Consider the following 20,115-nt stretch of genomic DNA (forward strand, 5'->3'; position numbering starts at 1 on the left):
AGCGGGCGGGGCGCGGGGCCCCCCGAGGCCGCTGGTCCCGCTGGGTCGGACCGGCCTGGCAACCCCGCGGGGATGGGGAGCTCGCTCTGCCCCGGCACCCCTGAGCAGAGCAGGGCCCGCCTCCCGTCCTGTGCCCGCCGCATCCCTGGGAAATGAGCGGAGCTGCAGAGCCGCGGGCAGGAGGATGATCTGCTCCAGGATAGGCGCTGTCCTGCTCCAGCTGCGCATTCAGCACCTGCCTGGTGAGACCTGGTGCTTTCCTTCCTCTTCCCCCGAGATCTGTGCAACTCAGAGTCTCCAATGGCAAAATCTCCATTTGTGAAATTCTAGTTGAAACGTTTATTCTGTGTTTCCAGATCACAGGATATCGTGAGATAGAAGGGATGGAGGCGAGCTCTAAGTAAATGGCCCACCCAGTGACTGAACCCACAGCCTTTGGTGTTCTCAGCACTCTGCTCAAAACAACTGAGCTGATCTCTGTGTCCTCCAGAATTCCAGGCTGGGATGGAAGTACCAACAAGGTAATTCCTATACCAGTGCAGCTCCTTTTATGCTAATGCTGCTTTAAACACCAGCCCTTGGAACATCTATAGGGCAGAGCTCCATGGCTGGCACTGGACCATGGAGCAACACAGGTGAACAGCTGTGTGACAGCACAGAACTCTTCTAATCACCCTGATTTCCTGCCCTTTCCAGGATTTCTCCAATAGCTGCAAAGGTGCTCATGCCATGTCTCTTTCCAGGGAGAAATGAGCAAGACAAGTCCTGAGGGTTCCCTTGGTCCATGGCAAAATTGTTCTGCTGAGTGTTCACATCTGGATGCAGTGCTCCATGCAGAGCTGGAAGCTGGAATTCCAACAGGTTTTGGTGCAGTGTTCCCACTCATTGCTGCCAGCTGGGAAGGGAAATTAAGTCAGACATACCAGCTGGTACCTGTTACCCAGCTGTGGCTGCCCCATCCCTGGAAGTGCCCCAGGCCAGGTTGGACAGGGCTTAGAGCAACCTGGAAGGTGTCCCTGCCCCTGGCTGGGGGTTGGAATGGGATAAACCTTAATATCCCTTCCATGGTTCTACTAAAACCACCCCATCAGATCCTAGTCTGGATGTGTGACACTTGGGAACAATCACACACTCCAGGTTTTTTAAGCTTGGGTCCCAAAATAACCAACTGCTGTCAGAAAAGGAAGGCCAGGAATTCACAATCATTCCCTGCCCTGCTCACCTCCATGACAGGGCTTGGAGCACTGGGACCAGCCCTTTAGTGCCCACTTCAAGGTGTCTGAAATGCATGGCCCCAATTCCAGCTGGGAATACCCCCTACCCCTCACAACCCACCACTGGGTCAGCTCAGATTGAATGACTTACTGTGTTTGGAAATTCCTTCTTTAAAAAGCAGGACTGGAATATCCAGAACTACAGGAGGGTCCCTGGAAGTCACAGGTCAGAGGCAGAGTCAGATGAACAATCCTGAACTGGTTTTCAGAGGATGCATCCCCAGCCTGTGGCTGCAACAACTCCAAATCTGTTCCTTCCACTTGGGAGAGCCAGGGAAAACATCCCCACCATGGATTTCTGACAGGAAAAGCCTCATAGCTCCAGGATACTTGGCTCCTCCCAAATCCAGGCCATCACTCCAACAAGCTCCAAGGAACAAACAAGAGGACAGACCACCTCAGGGTGCACACCATATTTTTAACAATAACATCAAAACCAGGGAGAATTCACACTCACCTCTTCTCCTGTGCGCTTCCTGAGCACAGCTCTCCAGAGCCTCACACTGCTTCCCTTCCATGTCTGCTCCTTTTCCAAGACCTTTGGAGCCAGTTCAGGGCAGCCAGTGGCCACCACAGCCCTGGCAGTGCTGCTGGGTGATCCCAGCCCCTCTTTGAGGGCTGCAGATGTCCCTGCTCAGGGATGTGTCACTGCCACCAATGGTGGTGGCACACCACAGAGGCTTCCAAACCACAGGCAGGCACAGGCTGTGTTGTGCAGAGCCTGTGTTCAATTAAAATCAGCCTCCTGGAGAAGAAAAGCTGTCTTTACCTCGGGATTTGCCAGGAAAAGGAGCTGTGAGATCTGCAGGTAAATACAACACAGCTGTGCCCCAGCTGCAGGGAGGGCTCTGTTCCAAACCCCCACAGCAAAAAGCCAAAAGGATATCAAGGCAATGCTCCAGGGCTCTCAGGATTGGGACTGGGACTCTCTGTGCCGAAGGTTTGAAGCCTCTGGAGTCTGAGACCCAGTCACAGCCAGTCCCAGCTCCAGACTGGCAGTTTTTGCCAAGCTGCTGGGAATTCAGTGCTTGGCTGCTCAGCCGACCCCTGAGGTCAAAGAGGGGGTCACATAACCAGGTTTTGGTACAACAGTGCTGATTTCTGGCAACCTGAACACAAAACTTGGCACCAAGGCCAAGGGGCAGCTCTAGGCCAGCAGGGAGGCACAGTGAGTGTGCAGTGACAGCCAGCCACTAATACCAAGTACATAAAAGCCTCAAGCTCCAAAGGACCACCAGAACCAGCAGCTGCAGAGATCAAGGTGAGTCATACTTCTGTCCTTTGTTGTCCCAATTCTTGTTTAATAAGCCACAGAACCATTAAGATGCAGGAAGTTTACAGACCTGCCCTCTTGGAATGGGAATGTTGGAGCTGCTCAAGCACCTTCATCACATCCCAGTGCATTCCAGTGCCTCACTCACACTCTGCAGTCACCCTTCATATAAAAATCTTGACACCAACACTGGAACACTGCTCCTCCCACAATACAAACACTTGAAAAATGCCTCTAAGGATTTTTCTTCCCTTACTTTAGAGGAGAACAGGGCTTCTTAAGTACAGACCCAGCACTTGTTCATTCAAGTTCATTGATTGGCTTTTAAGTCATTTCTTCCTCTTCTGTTTTAGATCTTTAGTCTTCTTAAATTTCTTCTGTTGCTTGGGTCCACGTGCTGTTTCTAGTTTTCTTTTCTTCTCACTGGAAAACAGGACAAAAACATTTGTTAAAAATATACTGGCTTGCCATCCAGCAGGGAAATTTTTGTTGTAATATAGGAGTGAGGGAGAAAATTTAAATGTGGTGCTAGAAAAAGCACAAACAAGAGCCTTATATTTTATAGTGTCCTGAGATTCTCTAACCCAGAAGCTCTTGATTTTTAGCTCTTGTCACTGCTTTTCAAAACTATCTGTCCTAAATGGGGCACATGGATTTCAGAGTACCTAGAAGAGAAACTACAACGGATCATTTTAAACATTCAAGTTTGTCCATTCAAATTTGTCACTGGATTCTGACTCAAGCAAACACAACAAGAATTCCAAGCTCTGATCTTTATAAGCAACTGCTAACACTCTCTCCTTCCTGGAAGGCTTTTGGAAACTTACAGCTTCCATCATTCATGGAAAAAACCATGAAAGGGTGGAACAGAGATCACAAAATTACTTGAGCTGTCAGGCACTCCAAGAAGGGGAAATAAGTGAGCAAGGAAGTCTCAGCTATAAATCCCCAAGGAAAAATATGGGAAAATTACATGCTGGGCAGGAAGAAAGAAGATGGATGAGAACTAAGGAATTACAGAAACACAGACATTTTCCAGGCTCAAGCTCACTTTTAGAAGAATTCTTTCCTGAATTTGCGTTTTCTCCACTGGCACCTCCAGGGGCTCCCAGTGAGTGTTAGATCCCAAAGCAAATGGGGCAGTCAGGTGGAATGAGTGACCCAAGGGAGGAATAGTCCCAGCTTCTGTGTGGATCAGGATCAGATCATCAGCAATAAAGTCAGAATTAAACAAGTTAATGAAGAGAGGACTATCCTTAGCGCAACACAGAAACACCAGGAAGTGGAGCTTGCAGCTGCTCACATCCCAATTCCGCCAGGAAAACTGAGGATCTAGCCAGGACACTGAGGTCACTTAACCTGCATTTAACCCTTAGACTTCACTCTTTTGGAAAACATTTCAACAAAGCCAGCAGGAAGAGGAGAGATCTCTGGAATATTTCAACTTCCTTTACCTTTTCAAGCTGACGACGGAAGCGTTCTGTCCTGCCTTGCTCAGCACCTCGTTCCACTCCTCATCATCCCCCCGGATAATGTACCTAAGTGGGAAAGGTGAAGGAAAATTCAAGTCAAATTGTTAGCACAGATGGAAAAACCATAGAAATAAGGTGCTTCTACTGTCAGGCACACACTGCTCTGCAAACAAAGCCACTGTGCCAGCACCCAACCAATTCCATTTGGGAAACACACACCAGGTCAGGTGGCAAAGCTGCCATGGGACAGCTTTCCTAGATCAGCCTGGGAAAAAGGGGAGAGCTGCAGCTTGCTTTTGAGAAGAGAAATAAAGACAAAAATAGCTACTGAAATAAGCTCATGGCCTGGGGCCCTTGTCTGGGTGTTCAAGCACCCTGGAAATGACACCCAGATTTAAAGAGGCAAAGCAATTGTGTAGCAAAATGGAATGACTGCTCTCCATCTCAACTTCCTGGAGGTCTGGAATAGATAAGGCTTTGTTCACAAAGCTGAACAATGTTGGACAAAGCCTCACAAGTTTTCTACAACCTGCATTGAAAAGTATTCAAAATAGATTTTTGTCTCTCCTCATGGAGAACAAAAATCTATTTCTGGCTGAAGAACAAAAAAAAAAAGGAAACACAGTCCAAAATGATAAAAAGGTATGTAGCACTATCAGTGCCACAAAATGGAATTAATTTTAAAACATTCTGGTTGTATTATTTTCCTCATGTGACTGACTTGCAAGTCACTTCAAATCACATCTATTCTTGTCCTTTCTTCAAACATGACAGCCAAAGATTCAAAGAAACTTTTATTCCTTTTGCCAGATGTAACAGAGACCAATTTAGAGCCAAGCCCGACAACTTTCCTGGGACATCAGCACAGTGAACAGTGTTTGTAAGACAGAAAGTGGGAGGGGAGAGGGAAGAGAGAGAATCAGTGCCATCTGCAACTCCTGTTGGGCCAGAAAGACAGAAATCTGCTGACACGTAAGTAAAAGCTCTGGTACCTTGCCCTTTTTGTGCTGATTTGGGGTTTTTTGTGTTCTACCCCCTGCTGACAATGCACACTGGTTCTCATTTACTGATGGCTTACTGCACCTGCAGCCTTGTGCACACAAATCCCAGCAAGACCCAGCATACCACCCAGGGAAAAACTGGATTTGAGACCCAGGCAGATGAATTCTTACTGTGTAAGGTCCATCTCCTTCAGCTTCATCACCTCCTGTTTGTGCTTTTCTTGGAATTCCTTTGCAGCCTCCTCCTGCAACAGGACAGCACAAGATGCATTAGGTCCTGAGGGCAACAATGACTTTGTAATGAGAGGAAAATGCCTTTTCCCACAAATACATCCCCTAAAACAAATATCATCTGCTCCTGAATAGCTTCTCTCTTGTATCTAATTGCATTTTTACCTTATTTGTACACACAAACTTGTAATTTTCTGTGAAAACCCCATACTGCAGCTTAAAGCACAATTCCAGCTGCACAAAAAGCAAACCTGTCAGGTTTTAACTCCCTTACAGTGCCAGACGTGGTGTGGAACCCTTTCCATTCAAGAAAATTTAATGTTTCTGCCCTCAGGTGAACTCCCTGAAGTGTTTATATATGAACCAGGAATAACATTTGTAATTACCAAATCGTCATTTAAAGATTTCAGCGTTGGCTCCATCACAACATCCTTTGTTGCTGCCATCTGCTCCTCCACAGCTTTTTCCTGGACTGCATTGAACAGCTGAAAATGAAACAACCCAGCACATGTAAGACTTGGTTTTTAAAACACCATTTATCACCTCTACAATGAACTCCTAAATCCAGACTTCAGGAGCTTTGCTATCCTAAACCTTAGAGAGAAAGAAAACCAGGAACCACTTCAAAATCTTTCTAATTATTTTACTGGATTTCAAGTCTACCTCTAGATAACACTGGAAAAATGTTTTTTTTTTTTTTTTCCAAGGAAAGCTGACATGCCACCAACGCTCTGAACAATGGCTCAGGCAACAAGGACTGTCTGCTCAGCATTCTGATCAGGGCACTTCAACATGGAAAACCATAAGATAAGCACTCTTATCTGGGAAATCACTACACAGAATCATTAAGTGGTTTGGGTTGGAAGGGACCTTAAAGATCATCCAGTTCCAAACCCCCTGCCATGGGCATTTAAATCATTGCCACACATTTTCTAGCTAGGATTTTCCCCACCTTGCCAAGAAATTTCTGGTCAGTAAGTGGGGATGTGTTAAGGATGCCCAGCTCTGATCCAGCCCTCTCTTAGTGTTGTATTTTATGTTAATTTTGGAATTATGGTCCCACATGACCAAGGCTTGTCCTGCTGCTCCCACCTGCACTACTTTGCGGATGATCCTGTTGAAGAGCCCCATCAATTGACTGCTGGGCAATTCCAACTCCTTTTCCAGCTGGTCCAGAGATTTATGCTGCAGGCCAATCCCTAGGAAAAGGGCCTGAGGGAGAGACAGGTATTTCAGCCACAGAGCAAAGACAGACACACATCCCCCACCTCACTCCCTGGGCTCCCCCCAAATCCACACACACCGACTGTGCAGCAGAGAGGGAGATGTCTCCCATCTGGCTGAGGAAGAACATCCTGGCAATGGTGGGAACCATGTCCATGATGAGGTGGTAGTCCACCATGTTGCGGGAGTACATCTCCAGCCTCTTCAGGTCGTACGGGATGAACGCTGACTCCAGCTCAGCACGGCTGATGGCTGGGGACCAGAGAAACACAGCAAGGTTGGCAACGTTCTTCAGAGCACCCAGGACCTCAGTGCTTAGCCTTTGTTCAGGTATTTAGTATTTTTCCTTTGCCTTTAACAATTCACATTGGTTTTGCTGTGAAAGAGGTGTGTTCCCTTGTTGCAGCACAAAAGCCCTATAGCCAGCACAGACACTAAAACCCCACAAGATACAGGTACCAAGCTCTCCCCAGAGGATTCTCCTCTGCTGAACATCTTGAGAAAACAGCAAATTGAGGTGCCAGGCTCCAGCCATGCTGTCATGCTGTCCCAGTCAGGGTACTCACGTGCTTGGGGCTGCTGTTTGATATTTTTGTTCTGTAGAATATTCAGTGCCAAGGAGGGAGAGAAGGTGCTGAACTGGTAGGAAAGCAGGGAAAGGAAGCGTCTCCTAAAATCTATAGGGCAAGAGGACAAAATAAATTACCTCAGTGGACCTCTAGAATAATAAACAGCCCAGAGGGTTCTTGCAGAGTCAGCAGGAGCAGAGTTACCTTTCCAGAAGGCAGTGAGCCAAGGTTCCTGCTCAGAGTCCTCTTCATTGAGCATCTTCAGCATGATGCAGGAATGCTCCCCTGTCAGGTCATTCTGATAAATAAGAGACAGTTCTGTGATTCTGTGATGGATTTCCCATCACCCCCATGAACCTTTCGCACTCTGTGCTCAGCTGAGGAAGGAAAATACCTTCTAAATCAACAACAACAAATGCATCAACTGGCACTGACCACCTCCACCTAATGGAAAACCTATGAACTTCTTGAACTTCTAGAATTTGGTAAATCTCAGCTATTTCACCAATAACTGCATTAATAGCCCTCAACAGCTCTAAATTTTTATGTGCAAACCACTTGGAGGCCCACATTCTCAACCCTAGAACTCTATTCCTCAACTATAGGCCCAAAGAACAAAAATGAACATAAAGCAAGCCTTAAAAGCAGCCTCAGCAAACCTTCCTGTCCCAAACTCCTCCTCCCAGAATCTACTGGAATGCATGCCCAGGGATTTCAGCAGGGCTGGATTTTCACTCAGGAACAGTGTGGTACTTACAGGGGTCTGCCTCAGATAAACAGGCACAAACCCAGCACGCTTCCAAAACCTGGGAAAAAGAGGGAACACACTGAGAATTATGGAGCTAAATAAGTAATAAATTGTGGTTAAAAGCAATTTATCCACTGTACAAGGACAGCTAGTGAGGAGCAAGCAAAAGTCTCTAAGACACTCCAACAATCAGAGCAAATGAGCTTTCTGTCAGAAAGCAGGAACAGCACCCACCTGACTGAGGGTCTGACTGACTGTAATGTCAAAAAATGCACAAACTTTCAAGGTGCTGTGAAAGGCATTTACACCAGTCAGGAAAAAAAAACACCAGCCCTGAAGTCAGCAGCACCCCAAGTTTCTACAGGTCACAGGGATGAGAATTTAACCACTCCCTACCTATCACAGGCTGTTCTTACTTCTACAGCCTGGAAAAATTGGGCAAGTAAAGCTCATTATCTGCTTAAGAAGGGCAAGATGTAAGTGGGAAATAGAATCATGTCCTACTTGAGCAATCTGGGTGTCAGGCCGTAAGACACCCCGAGATAGTCCAGGTGCTCAGCTTGTCTCTCACTCAGTTTGAGCAGCAAAGGAGGCAAATCTTTCCGGGGTGTCACAACCTCTTCTAATAAACCAACAGTCTGGAAAAGAAAGTGGGAATGGGTTAGCAGCATTCCCCACAGAAAGCTGCAAATTAAAGCTCTTCTTCTCTATGAAAATCAAATCTGAGTATTTCCTCCCTACAGAGTGGAGACTTACAGGGGAAATTATGAAGCTTAGCATGACAGAAAATTAAAAAAAAAAAAAAAAAACATACCTCACTGCTCACAGTTGTGATTTCTTTAGGTTTTTGAACTGTTTCTTCTTCCAAACATGGGAATTTGCCTTCATAGTACATCTGCAGCAAAGTCAGAGCTCTGCTGCCATAGCCCATCTGTGAAGAAGCAACAACACACGGTAAGCAAAACGAGGTCTCTGATTTTTAATCTAAGGCAACAACGTTCTCCCCTTAAAACCCATTAACAAACTGCAGACATCACTCAGTCACTGCAAAAATGAGTGATGTCTGCAGTGGGTTTTAAATACATTTAATCATATTTTAAATTTTTTTAAGGTTTTTTGGTTTTGTTTTTAGATAGGAGACTGTTATATATCTGTTTTTCTTGGAAGTAAAACATATTAAGTAAAATTGAACAATTCTAATAGATTTTTTTCTTTTTCTGGAATCAAATGTAGGTAAGTTCTAGTTTTGTTCCCAGTTTGAAGATTTGCAATGATGTCCACCTCAGAAGTGGAAAAGAAAAATACTTTTTTTTTTTGGCCACGTGGCAGCTCCAGGGAGAAGGACAGTACATAAAAAATCAGCATCAGCCGTGATAGTTCAGGGCTGTGTAGTAATTTTTGGGGCTTAACTCTGGCACTGAGAAAATGCCAAACACTTGGTAACATCACAGTAAATATCCCTGGATGTGCACGGTGGCTCGGGATGCTCCCATGCTGCCAAGGGAGCACTGGTTTGGTGCCCTGAGCTTAAAATGCTAAGAACTGGAGGCAGTGCAGTGTTTGCCCTGTTGCTGAGCTGTGCCTGGAGAGCCATTTCCCCTGGCCCAGCCCAGCTGGGGGACAGGTACTTTACCCCCTGGTAATCCGGGTGAACCGCGATGCGAACGACGCGCCCGCCGGAGAGGCCCCCAAAATCCGGATCCTGGAACTGCACAAGGGACAAAAAAAGCCCATTTAAAGGACACAGCTGGGCACTCTGGAAACAAGAAATATATGAAATACACCCTGGGTGCCAGTGCACAGCCAAATCACCCACCTGCTCTGAAATGGTCCAGGGAATAAGATCACCAGAGGCTTTCTTTCCCCTGGAGAGGCTGTTCATGATGGACTGGCGGGAGATCTCTCCCTCCATGCACACCTGCCAGGAAAGACACAAAACCATGAACACACACACAGACACACAACATGCTTCCTCCTGCTCAACTAGACCAGGATCAAAACTGACACTCGAGTCATTCTCTTACCTGAACAACAGCCAGGACTTCTGGTAACGAATTCTGGGTGGGTGGAACAGGAGGCAAAAGGCAGAAGAGATGATGGGCAGGGGCATCAGAGAGCATCTGGAGGTCATTGGGGGAGTTCTGGAGGGTGAAGACATCAGAAAGGTCAAAAACTGTTCAGAGAATCACAGAATACCCTGAGATGGAAGGGACCCACCAGGACTGAGTCCAGCTCCTGGCCCTGCACAGGACAACCCCAAAAATACCTGAGAGTGTTACCCAAATGGTTATTCCATGAGGAGAGCTTCAAAATCCAGCTGATTTCTGGAAACAATCCCTCTATTTTCCAAATTTAGAGCTATTAAGAAATTTGGAACTCATACAATGCTGATGGATGGAGGAGCTCCCAGGCCAGCTCATGGCTGTCACACCCTCAGACAGTATCTGCTCTCAAGGGAAACCTTGTGCTCTAATATGTATGAACTTGAATTTCCTATTTTCATACAGGTCCTTATCTCCTAAGTACCAAATCCTAAATTTTTTTTAAGCCTCAGATTTTTAGAACTCAGTAGTTCAGCGCTTCTGGACTTCCCCACTCACATTTACAGATCACCCCTGGTCTTGAAACCTTGAGATGAATTATTCCTCTTTTCAGTCTCATAATGGTGCTGTTCCTGATGAACCTGAGGCCACCAGAACATGGTAAAGAGAACTACAAATGAGGTTCAGCACTGATAAAATCCTGACAAGCTTGGAGGCTCATTTAGAATTTTAGTCTCCACATCTTCTCAAGGCAAAAATATTCCAGACTATCTGGAAATCCAGTATGTACTCAGGACTGAGGCAGAGATCTCAGAGAAAGGAGAACACAGCTCTGTACACAACAAGAAGCACCAGAAGCTGTAGAGAAATCTCAATCAGGTTATCATAACAAGCACTTCTGTCCCCAGAAAATTCCACACTGAAATTGGGAATGAAACTGGATGGAAGAAGCCCAAGCCCTACCTTGTAGTGTGAAGCCACATAGAGGGCCATCAGCCTCTGCAAGAAAACTTCTGACGCTCTGTGGTAACAAAAGAGTGTGTCTCTATTCACATAGTATCTAAACACAGGGATTAAGGAAAAAAACCTCCTTGGGAACTAGGAAAAAGCTTCCTGTTGGTTAATTTTCAATATTTGGGCCACAAGCTGGCTTGTCTTCTTAGACTCCACAGCTTACACCTACAAGAATAATTGATGCTGGGCAGTGCTTGCAGCTTTCGCACCCTTCACCTGTAAAGATAAACCTTTTGTAACTCCAGCAAGGGCTTCCCCTCATGCAACCCTTCCTTGAGGTTGTCTCTGCAGCAAAACTGGGCTTTGGTGGTGTCCTGGCAGCACCCAGCACCAGCGCCACGAGAGCTCAACTCCAGGAGCAAGGTCTTAAGGAAAAGACTGTGTGCTGAGCTTATCCCAACCATCAGCCAGGCTGAGAACCTTCCAGGAAGGATACAGGTCACAGGTGTCTGGCAGAGGGCAGCCAGAGATGATCCTGGTGATGTTGAGGCAGTCCAAGCACAGGAGGTCATTCAGCCACTTCTCCACGGGGTCCCCAGGCGCGTACCTGATGGACTCGTGCAGGGACACCTCGTGCAACGTGCGAGCTGCAAGGGTAGCAAAGGACACTCAGTGCTGGAAGCCACAGCCAGACAAGCACCCCACAGGATCCCCGTGCTCCCAAGGGCTCCCAGATTAGAAAACTGTCACACGCTGATTTTTCACCTCTTAAAAGCCTTCCATCTGAAACTTGTGAGGGAAAGCAGCAGAGTTCTGTCATTTTCCCACACAAACCCCTTCCCACGGCTGCAAAGCACACGGATGGGTGGGACAGCCATGGATCAGGCGGACAGCAGCCCCAGGACACACCCAGGCTGCGTGGGACACAGCCCACAGGTGCTGTACCTGAGGTGAGCTTGGCGGTGGCTGTGGATTTGTTCTCTGCTGTCAGGGTCACCTGGCTCTGGGCGCTCTGCTGGCGGAGCTGCTGGATGAGCTTCAGGGACAGCGACCGCCCGGTGCCCTCGTACCTGGGAACAGCACACAGAGAGCCTGAACCAGGAACCACAGGAACCAGGCAGCCATCCAGAGTGCCTGCTCCAGCCTTACCCATTGATGGTGGAAGCCATGAACACCAGGTAAGGGCCCAGCAGGTTCTTCACCAGGGGCAGAGGAATGGCAGCAGCTTCGTCGATCACCACGAGCTCGGCCTGGCCCAGCTTCACAGAATCGGCAGGGTGGATGTACTGCAAAGGAGGGGACACTGTCACTGCAGCAGCTGCCACCAGGGAAACACCAGGGTTCACAAAGCTGGGGCCCTGGGAAGCTCTTTGCTGTCCCTGCTCTCCTCAAATACCAAGGCAGAGACTGAGATGTGGAAAAGCAGAAAGTCAGGAGAGGGTTCATGTTGCCCTAACAAGGACTGGCTCACACATCTCGTTTGGCACAAATCCACAGCAATTCATCTGCAGAGGTGAGGAAAATGAAGGAAACCTAATCACTAAAAGCTCTTCCTGCACTGCTCCTGATGCCTTGAGAAGGCTGGCCTAGAACAGAGGCTGGACAGAGTTAAAGAATAAAGCAGGGATTTATTAAAGGCCTCCATGGATCCACCCTGGGCAGTACAAGAGCCCAGCCAGGGCTGCACCCAAAATGGTCCCAAAATGGACAACTGGTCACGAGGTCTCTCACTTTGATCAGTTCTGCTCCACTTGCATACTGGAGTTAATTGTGCAACCACAGCTTCAGGTTAAGAAGTCCCATCCTCCCAGAATTCCCTCTTCAGTTCCCTGTTATTTATGCTTTTTGGGCCTGAGGCTGTAATGGCTGTCCATGGTTCTCAAGCTGGAAAAGGAATTGTTTTGTCTGCCTACCCTGTGAAGAGACCTCACTAACACTTAATATGAAACTCAGAGTTACACACTAAGGCAGCACAGAATCTGAAAAATTTGAAAGCTAAAACTTAAGGCATCACTCCTTCCACCTTCCTTTGCTTTTGCTTTGGGAGAATCCCACGAGGGAGCTTTGTAATCTACAAGTTATTCCCTGAAAGAGAGAAGGTATTTTGAGGAAGTTACTCCCTGAAGATCTGCCTTACAGCAAAACCCACCAGGACAGCTCCACATCACACAGAATGAACACGCTTAAAATCAAAACAACTTCAACACTGGCAAGAACCACAGCCAGGAACAAACCTGGAAAGGTAAAAATGCCAATTACCTGGATAGTCTGCCTGTGCTCCTTGAACACATTCACTCTGACCACTGCCTTGTTGAACTCTGGATTTAAGGACTGAACAATCTCATAGTCCAGGTGCTCCTGGAAAATAACATTTTAAAACAATATAAAAAGCCAATATCTAAGAAAAAAATAATTTACCATCATCAAAATAAGCTCAGACACTGTTATTTCACACTCTAATCAAAAATTCTTATAAAAGCTTTGAAGGCCTGAGAACTGGGAAATTATTTGCTGATGTTAAAATCTGCTTCACAAAGAAACTGGTTTACCCTGCTTAAAAACAGAGAAGGAAACACAGCTCTACCATGATTCCTTTTCTTGCAGAACATGGTAAAAAAGGCTGGTAGCAAACATATATAGCCAAAAGCACAGATGAGGTGTAAAACTCCTAAGCAGGAATGCTTTGAAAATATTGTAAAATAGTCTGCTCCCCTCACCTGATACTGCAGTGCATCAAAGCCTTTAAATATGAACTCAAAGAGAGTGTGAAGGTTGTCAGGGCTGGGAGATGTGACAAAGATATTGGAGTAACTGCAGAGAAAAACACAAAACAAGAGCTGAACAATTTTTCTAACAGATTTTACCATGTAAGTACCAGACAGGATGGGCTTTTAATAGGAGGGGTTGACTTCACCTAATGACCAAAACACAGCAGATTCCTATAGACACTAATTAATCTTGATTTATGTGTGATTATTTTGAGTTTTAAGACAAATTTGACTGAAAGATACAATCTTGTCAAGATATGATCTTGTATCAAAAGATTCAAGATTAAAAATGAGGAATTTAAGACTGGAAATTACAAATATATTCAGATCCTGTCATCTTGGTTTTGTTTGTGTTTTTTTTTTAAACTCGGGAATGCAGAGAAGGCCTGGGGGATTGTGGGGGGATCACTCACCCAAAAGCTACTGCTCCAGCAATGGCCAGCCCCAAAGCAGCAGATTTCCCTCGTCCCCTGGCTGCTGTTAATGCCACAGTGCTCCTCAGGGTCTTCTCAGAAATGGCTTCAATGAATTTTAGAACTGCCTTTGCCTGAGGATTAGAAAGCCCCCAGAAAAACAGAGTTTCTCTCACACCCAGAGAAGCTCAGCTCTGGCCAGCACACCTGATGCCTTGAGAAGGCTGACCTAGAACAGAGGCTGGACAGAGTTAAAGAATAAAGCAGGGATTTATTAAAGGCCTCCATGGATCCACCTTGGGCAGCACAAGAGCCCAGCCAGGGCTGCACCCAAGATGAACCAAAATGGTCACAAAATGGACAACTGGTCACAAGGTCTCTCACTTTGATCAGTTCTGCTCCATTTGCATATTGGAGTTAATGTCCAATTACAGCTTCAGGTTATGAAGTCCCATCCTTCTTGTTTTTCTCTCTTCATTCTGCCATTGCTTATGATCTTGGGCCTGAAATTTGGATAATTTGTCCTTGGTCTACCTACCTTGTTTTGTCTCCCTACTCTGTGAAGAGAGCTTACTATCCCTTATTATGAAGCTCAGAACTACACACTAAAGTTGTAAAGCACCTGAAAAATATAAAAGCTCAACCTGAGGCATCACACCAACCTGATCCAGGGTTTTGCAGCCATCCACCAGCACTCCCACAGGCTGTGTGTCCTGCAGGCTCTCCTTCAGCTCCCTCAGCTCCAAGTCCTGGGGCCCCAGGCTCTCCTCCTGCGGGCACACAAACAGGATGAGCCAAGGACATTCAGCACAATTCTACCTTTGTGGTGTCTTCTGACACCTTTGGTCAGGCAGAGAAAGGAATCTGGAAGGAAAAGTTACCACAAGAAGAACACATTCCCCAAAACCATGAGAATTTATACAGACAGACATGTATTTAACACTTAAAACTTCCAGGCATCTTCAGGAGAATGGTCACAAAGAGGTTCCCAATCCTGACTTCCCCAGGCTTGGAAGGGAAAACAGGGAAGGATTTTGCAGTACATAGTAATTACAGAATGGCATTGATAGCAAAAACAGATTAAAGAAGAGTGTTTGGAATAATTTAATTCCCTTTTCAGTCTTTGGACGTTCATGATCTTTGTTACACCTGTCACATGAAGTGTCCATGCAGGGGGAAGAACTACTGCAGCACCAATACCAAAATAACATCAAGACCTTCAGGGCCAAACAACAGACTTGGACACAACCAGTTTTAGATGGAAATGAAGGCTGAATTTCCTGGTTGTCACTTAAAATTCCAAAGGCACCAGCCTCTCCAGCCAACAGAAGAGCATTAGTGCTGCTGTCAGTGTTGGACTAATGACAAAAGGAGGTTGTTTTACTTATTTATTTTTTAATCAGTGCCCTATTAGAATGTTTTCACAGCTCTGACAGAACCTGTGTTGGTTATTTCTTAGGCCACACAGCACAGCTTAAATGATTCAAGATTTCTGTTTAAAACTGGTTCCACTTTACTGCAGTCTACAACTGGAAGTGACAAAAGGATACATTTCTAACAGTGCAAAGATGTGTCTGGATTATCCCCAGGGAATTCTTCCTGGAATGTGACAGGTGTAACTCAGAAATTGAAAGAACTGCCACAGCTTCCAGCTGTGTCCTGAGCCTGCAATACACTTACTTCCAAAGTGCTCTCCCACCCTCCAACTGCCAAAAAAGTATTTTTATTGGTCTTGTCCCCTGTCCACCAGCTTGAAATCCCTCCATGCAACCACAATCAAGCTCCACCTCACTGGGCTGAGCAGCAGTACAGGAAAATTAATAAATATGGGCAAGCACAAAAAGAGATAGGACAGAAAATTTTTTAAAAATAAGCAGAATATAGAACAAACAGCTCCCCAAGCTTCACCCACATAATTTTTGCAGAATGTTCTGCTTCCTCTCTCCAATACCATCCTTTGACATAAATCAGGGTGAAATAAAAAAAAAAATCCCTGTTTTAAAATCTTTAACACCCTGTGGCCAACTTGGAGGGATTTGTGGCAGGGAAAAGGGCTGGGGTCACTCACTGACCTGGGACTGGGGGGGCACAGGAGTGATGCTGGCAGCGTGGCTGGAGATGGGCAGGATGTTCAGCTGGTCATCAATCACCAGGCAGGTCTTGCACGAGGCCAGGGACAGAATGAACCTGGGCAGGCAGAGAAAACTCGGTAAAAACAGCAGCAGCACTCCCTGGTGGTTCATCTGAACACAGAGCATTCACAGCTGAGCTGCAGGTCCAGCTTCCAAAAAAGGCCTGATCCAATGCAGACCCATGGGAAGTTTTCCCATCAGGAATAGCCAGTGCTGCTCCTGGTGCTTTCCTGGGGCTGACAGCCCAGCTCCTTTGCACTCTGAGCCACTCACCTCTCGTTGAACCTCCCCACCACATCCTGGTGGGCCTCTGTCCTGTACCGGGAGTGAACGTCCTGAAGGGAAAAGGGGAAAAACCAGAAAGAAAATGTGACAGTGACATTTACAGGATTATGACTCCTTCTTTCCCACTCTTGTCTCTCCACTTCCATCCACAGCACATCCCAGACAGGATCCTGACTTTGTGGTGAAGCACCCACATCTGCAGCATTTCAGAAATGCCCGAGTGTAACAAATCCCACCCCATCTCCTCCCACTCCTGAGTGAAGGAGCAGGAAAGGTGATGGAAGGAAGATAAGAGAATCAATAATAACATAATAGAATATAACAAATAACATAAACAACGTAACAGCATGAATAAATACCCAGCCAGCATCACCTCAATGCAGCTGCTGGTAGAGAACAGACCCACAGTGCTGCACATACCATGGTCATTGTGTAGAGCTGCTTCAGGGAGTTCATAGTTCTCAGCAGAATCACCACAATTCCACCACCTTCCACTGTCTCCACAGTTCTGGCCAACAGGTTTGGAGTCAAGGCTTCAAAATCCTGGGCAGTAAAAAGAACTTCAGAGTTGCCCAAAGCCCAGCAGTGCAGCTGGCTCCTACTGGAAGGCACAGAAAGCCTAAATACTTTACTCCTCAGGGTTTCATTCCCACTTAAATTTGCACTAAGCAATGCCCTGCTCCAACTCCTACCAACGAGGCCACCTCACACAACTCGCGAGGGACAAGCAAAGCCACCAAAACTGAAGTGACAGAAGCAACAAACCCCACTCCTGCAGCATTTCAACTGATTACTGCACAGCCCTTTTGGGAGGCAAGGAGCTCCTGACCTGAAGGACACACATCCCAAAGGTGTTCCCGAGGATCTTGTGAGTTTCGTTGTAGTAGCAGTAGCGGATGTTTGTGGCTGCTATGAACAGCTCGAAGGGATCATCATCCTTGATGTTCAGAGTTCCACTCTTGATCTTCTTCTGGAGCTGCCTCATCCTCTTCTTCCTGTGGCTGGAGGGGAAAAGAACATACAGGGGTTTTCTTGGGAAAGGGTCTGAGGAAAGTGTGCTCAGGCTGAGCCTGGAAGTCAGAGCTCAGTCCTGAACGTGACTGAGGTTAAACAGCTGAGGAACCCAAGTTTTGGGGTTAAAAAGGTGAGGGGGGTTTGGCCCAGGGCACAGAGCCAGTGTTAGAGCCACAGGAGAAAAACCAGAGGTACTTTCTGCCGGTGCCAGCTCTGTTTTGGAAGCCAAATTTCAGTCCTGGAAGAGCAGATTTCCCCCAGCTGCCCCAGGAACAGCCCTGGCTTCCCCTCCCACGCCCCCCAGCCCCCAGGGACACGCGGGGCTCTCTCACCTGCTGAAGCCCAGCTCCTTCTTGTAGCACCACAGCACAGAGGGCCTGGCCTTCACCGTGGCCTTGGACAGCATGTGGTGAAGGATGACGACCTGCCAGGGCACACAGCACTCACAAACAGCTCTCAGGGAACACCACACAGCCAAGTGCTCTGCTACACTCCATTTCACAGCTGTGTTTCCACCGTGGAGGGCAGAGGGGCCCCTTGGCACAAAGTGAGGCTGTGCCTGCTCCAGGACGCTGGGTTTCACCTCCTGTTTCCTTAGCTCCCTTCTCTGCCAGACCAACACTGATAATTCCAGGCTAAACACAGTTTTGTCTCTTATGGATAACCCATTCACATGGATTTTCCACAGAGGGTTTCAGTGAACACAACCAGACCTGGGAGATGCCAGAACCCAGCAGCAAATAATGCCAGCATTCCACTGCAACCTGAATAACTCAAATAACTCATTATTTTCCAAGTTTTTGGTGGTTTTTTGGTGGTTTGGTTTTTTTTTTTTTTTTAAATAATTAGTTTATTTTATTTGCCCACAGACTGGAGATAAATTAATTACCCAGCAGTTAGAACAGAACAGCAGCAGGAGCAGGGCAGGGATTGTTCCCCTCTGCTCAGCACAGGGGAGGGCAAATTCCTGGGCTCAGTTTTGGGCTCCTCACTGCAAGAAAGACACTGAGGGGCTGGAGCATGTCCAGGGAAGGGAATGGAGCTGGGGAAGGGGCTGGAGCACCAGGAGGGGCTGAGGGAGCTGGAAAGGGGCTCAGCCTGGAGAAAAGGGGGCCCAGGGGGGACCTTATTCCTCTCCACAGATCCCTGATGGGAAGGGGCAGCCAGCTCAGCCAGCTCGGGCTCTGCTCCCAGGAACAAGGGGAGAGGAAATGGCCTCAGGCTGTGCCAGGGGAGGTTTAGGTTGGTTTTAAGGCAAAATTTCTTCCTTGAGCGGGCTGTCAAGTCCCCATCCCTGCAGGGATTTAAAAGCCAGGCAGATGTGGCACTTGGGGACATGGGTTAGTGGCTGCTTTAGCCCTGCTGGACTCAGTGATCTGGGAAGCTTTTCCAGCCTGAACAACTCTGTGATTTTGTGAATGGATTTGTCCTAAACCGTCGTGGGTTTGCCGTGCTGTTCTTCCCCTCCCCACTCGAAAAACATAACGCCAGGGTCCCTGAAGAAAAACGAGTTTAGCACTGAATTTCCTCCAGACAACCTCGCCCAGCAGCTTCATCTGCGAGACAAAAGCCTCACTCCGAGAGAGAAACCATTACAGGGCAGAACCGAGGGGAAAAAACCTCCAGCTGGCCAGAAACTTTAATATCCTTTACCCCGGTTTAAAACCAAACCAAACCAAACCCACAACCCGCAGCCTGCCCTGCGTTCCATGTGACGTTCACGACCTTCCCAGACAGGAGATATCCCATGGAGGTCTCACACGCCATTTCCAGCCCCTCTGTCCCCCGAGCTCCCTCCCCTGCTGTGCCTGGGGCTGGCAGGTTTCATTCCCGGAGCGGAGCGGTTCCTGCGGGGGAGCCCTACCTGGTCCTTGCCGCGGTCGCCCACCACCACGAACAGGCTGCGCCGCCGCTGCGCCACGCCGTTCTCGATCAGCACGCGGATGCGGTTGTCCACCTTGCGGCGCTGCATGGCCGCGGCTCTTCCCGGGGCTCTTCCCCCGGCTCCCGGAGCTCTTCCCGGGGAGGCTCCCGGGGCCCTTCCCGCGGCTCCTGGGGCTCTTCCACCGGCTCCCGGAGCTCTTCCCGCGGCTCTTCCCGGGGAGGCTCCCGGAGCTCTTCCCGCGGCTCTCCCCGGAGCTCTTAGCGCGGCTCCCGGGCTCTTCCCGGGGAGGCTCCTGGCGCTCTTCCCACGGCTCTTCCCTCAGCTCCCGGAGCTCTTCCCGCGGCTCTTCCACCGGCTCCCGGCGCTCTTCCCCCGCTCCTCCCCCGGCTCCCGGGTCTCCTCCCGCGGCTCTTCCACCCGCTCCCGGGTCTCTTCCCGCAGCTCTTCCCCCGGCTCCCGGCGCTCTTCCTTGCGCTCCTCCCCGGCCCCGCTCCCGCTGCACCACGTGGGAGCCACGTGGGGCCGGGCGCGGGCGCCGCGCAGCGCGGGAGGACCCCGGGGCTGCCCTTGCCGGCCGCCTGCGGGACGCGTCCGCAGGTGTGTTTGTAAATCCGCATTTGTGTAAAACCGCCCGCGAGCCCACACTCCCTGTGCCCCGTGTCCTGTGCTTCCCAGCTTCCCAGTGCTTCCTGTGCTTCCCAGTGACCGGCTGTAGCCTTCACGTGGGAAAGGACTCCTGCGCCCAGCCGGCTCCCAAAATCCCTGCGAGACACAGAGCAGCCCCTACCGCACACAGCTCTCCTTTCCTTTCTCCTTTCCTTTTTTTGGCG

General features: G+C 48.2%; 1 protein-coding gene across 1 annotated transcript; it reads right to left on the bottom strand.

Moving 5' to 3' along the window:
- Window positions 1–1,460: 1,460 nt before the first annotated feature.
- NAT10 (N-acetyltransferase 10) lies at window positions 1,461–19,763 on the bottom strand. Its single transcript, XM_041459191.1, has 29 exons — window positions 19,426–19,763; window positions 19,265–19,392; window positions 17,733–17,824; window positions 17,216–17,387; window positions 16,807–16,929; window positions 16,375–16,436; window positions 16,042–16,156; window positions 14,632–14,739; window positions 13,970–14,103; window positions 13,506–13,599; window positions 13,048–13,146; window positions 11,938–12,074; window positions 11,734–11,858; window positions 11,285–11,435; window positions 10,798–10,894; window positions 9,817–9,933; window positions 9,609–9,710; window positions 9,426–9,500; window positions 8,607–8,723; window positions 8,297–8,430; window positions 7,802–7,850; window positions 7,249–7,342; window positions 7,042–7,152; window positions 6,555–6,727; window positions 6,344–6,463; window positions 5,638–5,736; window positions 5,192–5,265; window positions 4,002–4,085; window positions 1,461–2,970 (listed from the first exon to the last, which is right to left on the bottom strand). The coding sequence occupies exons 2-29, from the start codon at window positions 19,370–19,372 to the stop codon at window positions 2,877–2,879; spliced, it is 3,060 nt and encodes a 1,019-aa protein (XP_041315125.1). The 5' UTR covers window positions 19,373–19,392; window positions 19,426–19,763; the 3' UTR covers window positions 1,461–2,876.
- Between the last annotated feature and the right edge of the window lie 352 nt (window positions 19,764–20,115).

Source organism: Pyrgilauda ruficollis, unplaced genomic scaffold (genome assembly GCF_017590135.1).
Source record: "Pyrgilauda ruficollis isolate IOZ18807 unplaced genomic scaffold, ASM1759013v1 scaffold132, whole genome shotgun sequence".
Taxonomy (NCBI): Eukaryota; Metazoa; Chordata; class Aves; order Passeriformes; family Passeridae; genus Pyrgilauda; species Pyrgilauda ruficollis.

What these genes read in the sequence shown, in the direction of transcription:
- NAT10 (XM_041459191.1), bottom strand. Translation starts at nt 19,372, where the DNA reads ATGCAGCGCCGCAAGGTGGACAACCGCATCCGCGTGCTGATCGAGAAC. An exon ending in CTGACACCCAGATTGCTCAA is followed by an intron (nt 7,851 to 8,296) that starts GTAGGACATGAT and finishes TCTTTTTCCCAG; the next exon opens with GTTTTGGAAGCGTGCTGGGT. An exon ending in TCATCCGCAAAGTAGTGCAG is followed by an intron (nt 5,737 to 6,343) that starts GTGGGAGCAGCA and finishes TTTCATTTTCAG; the next exon opens with CTGTTCAATGCAGTCCAGGA.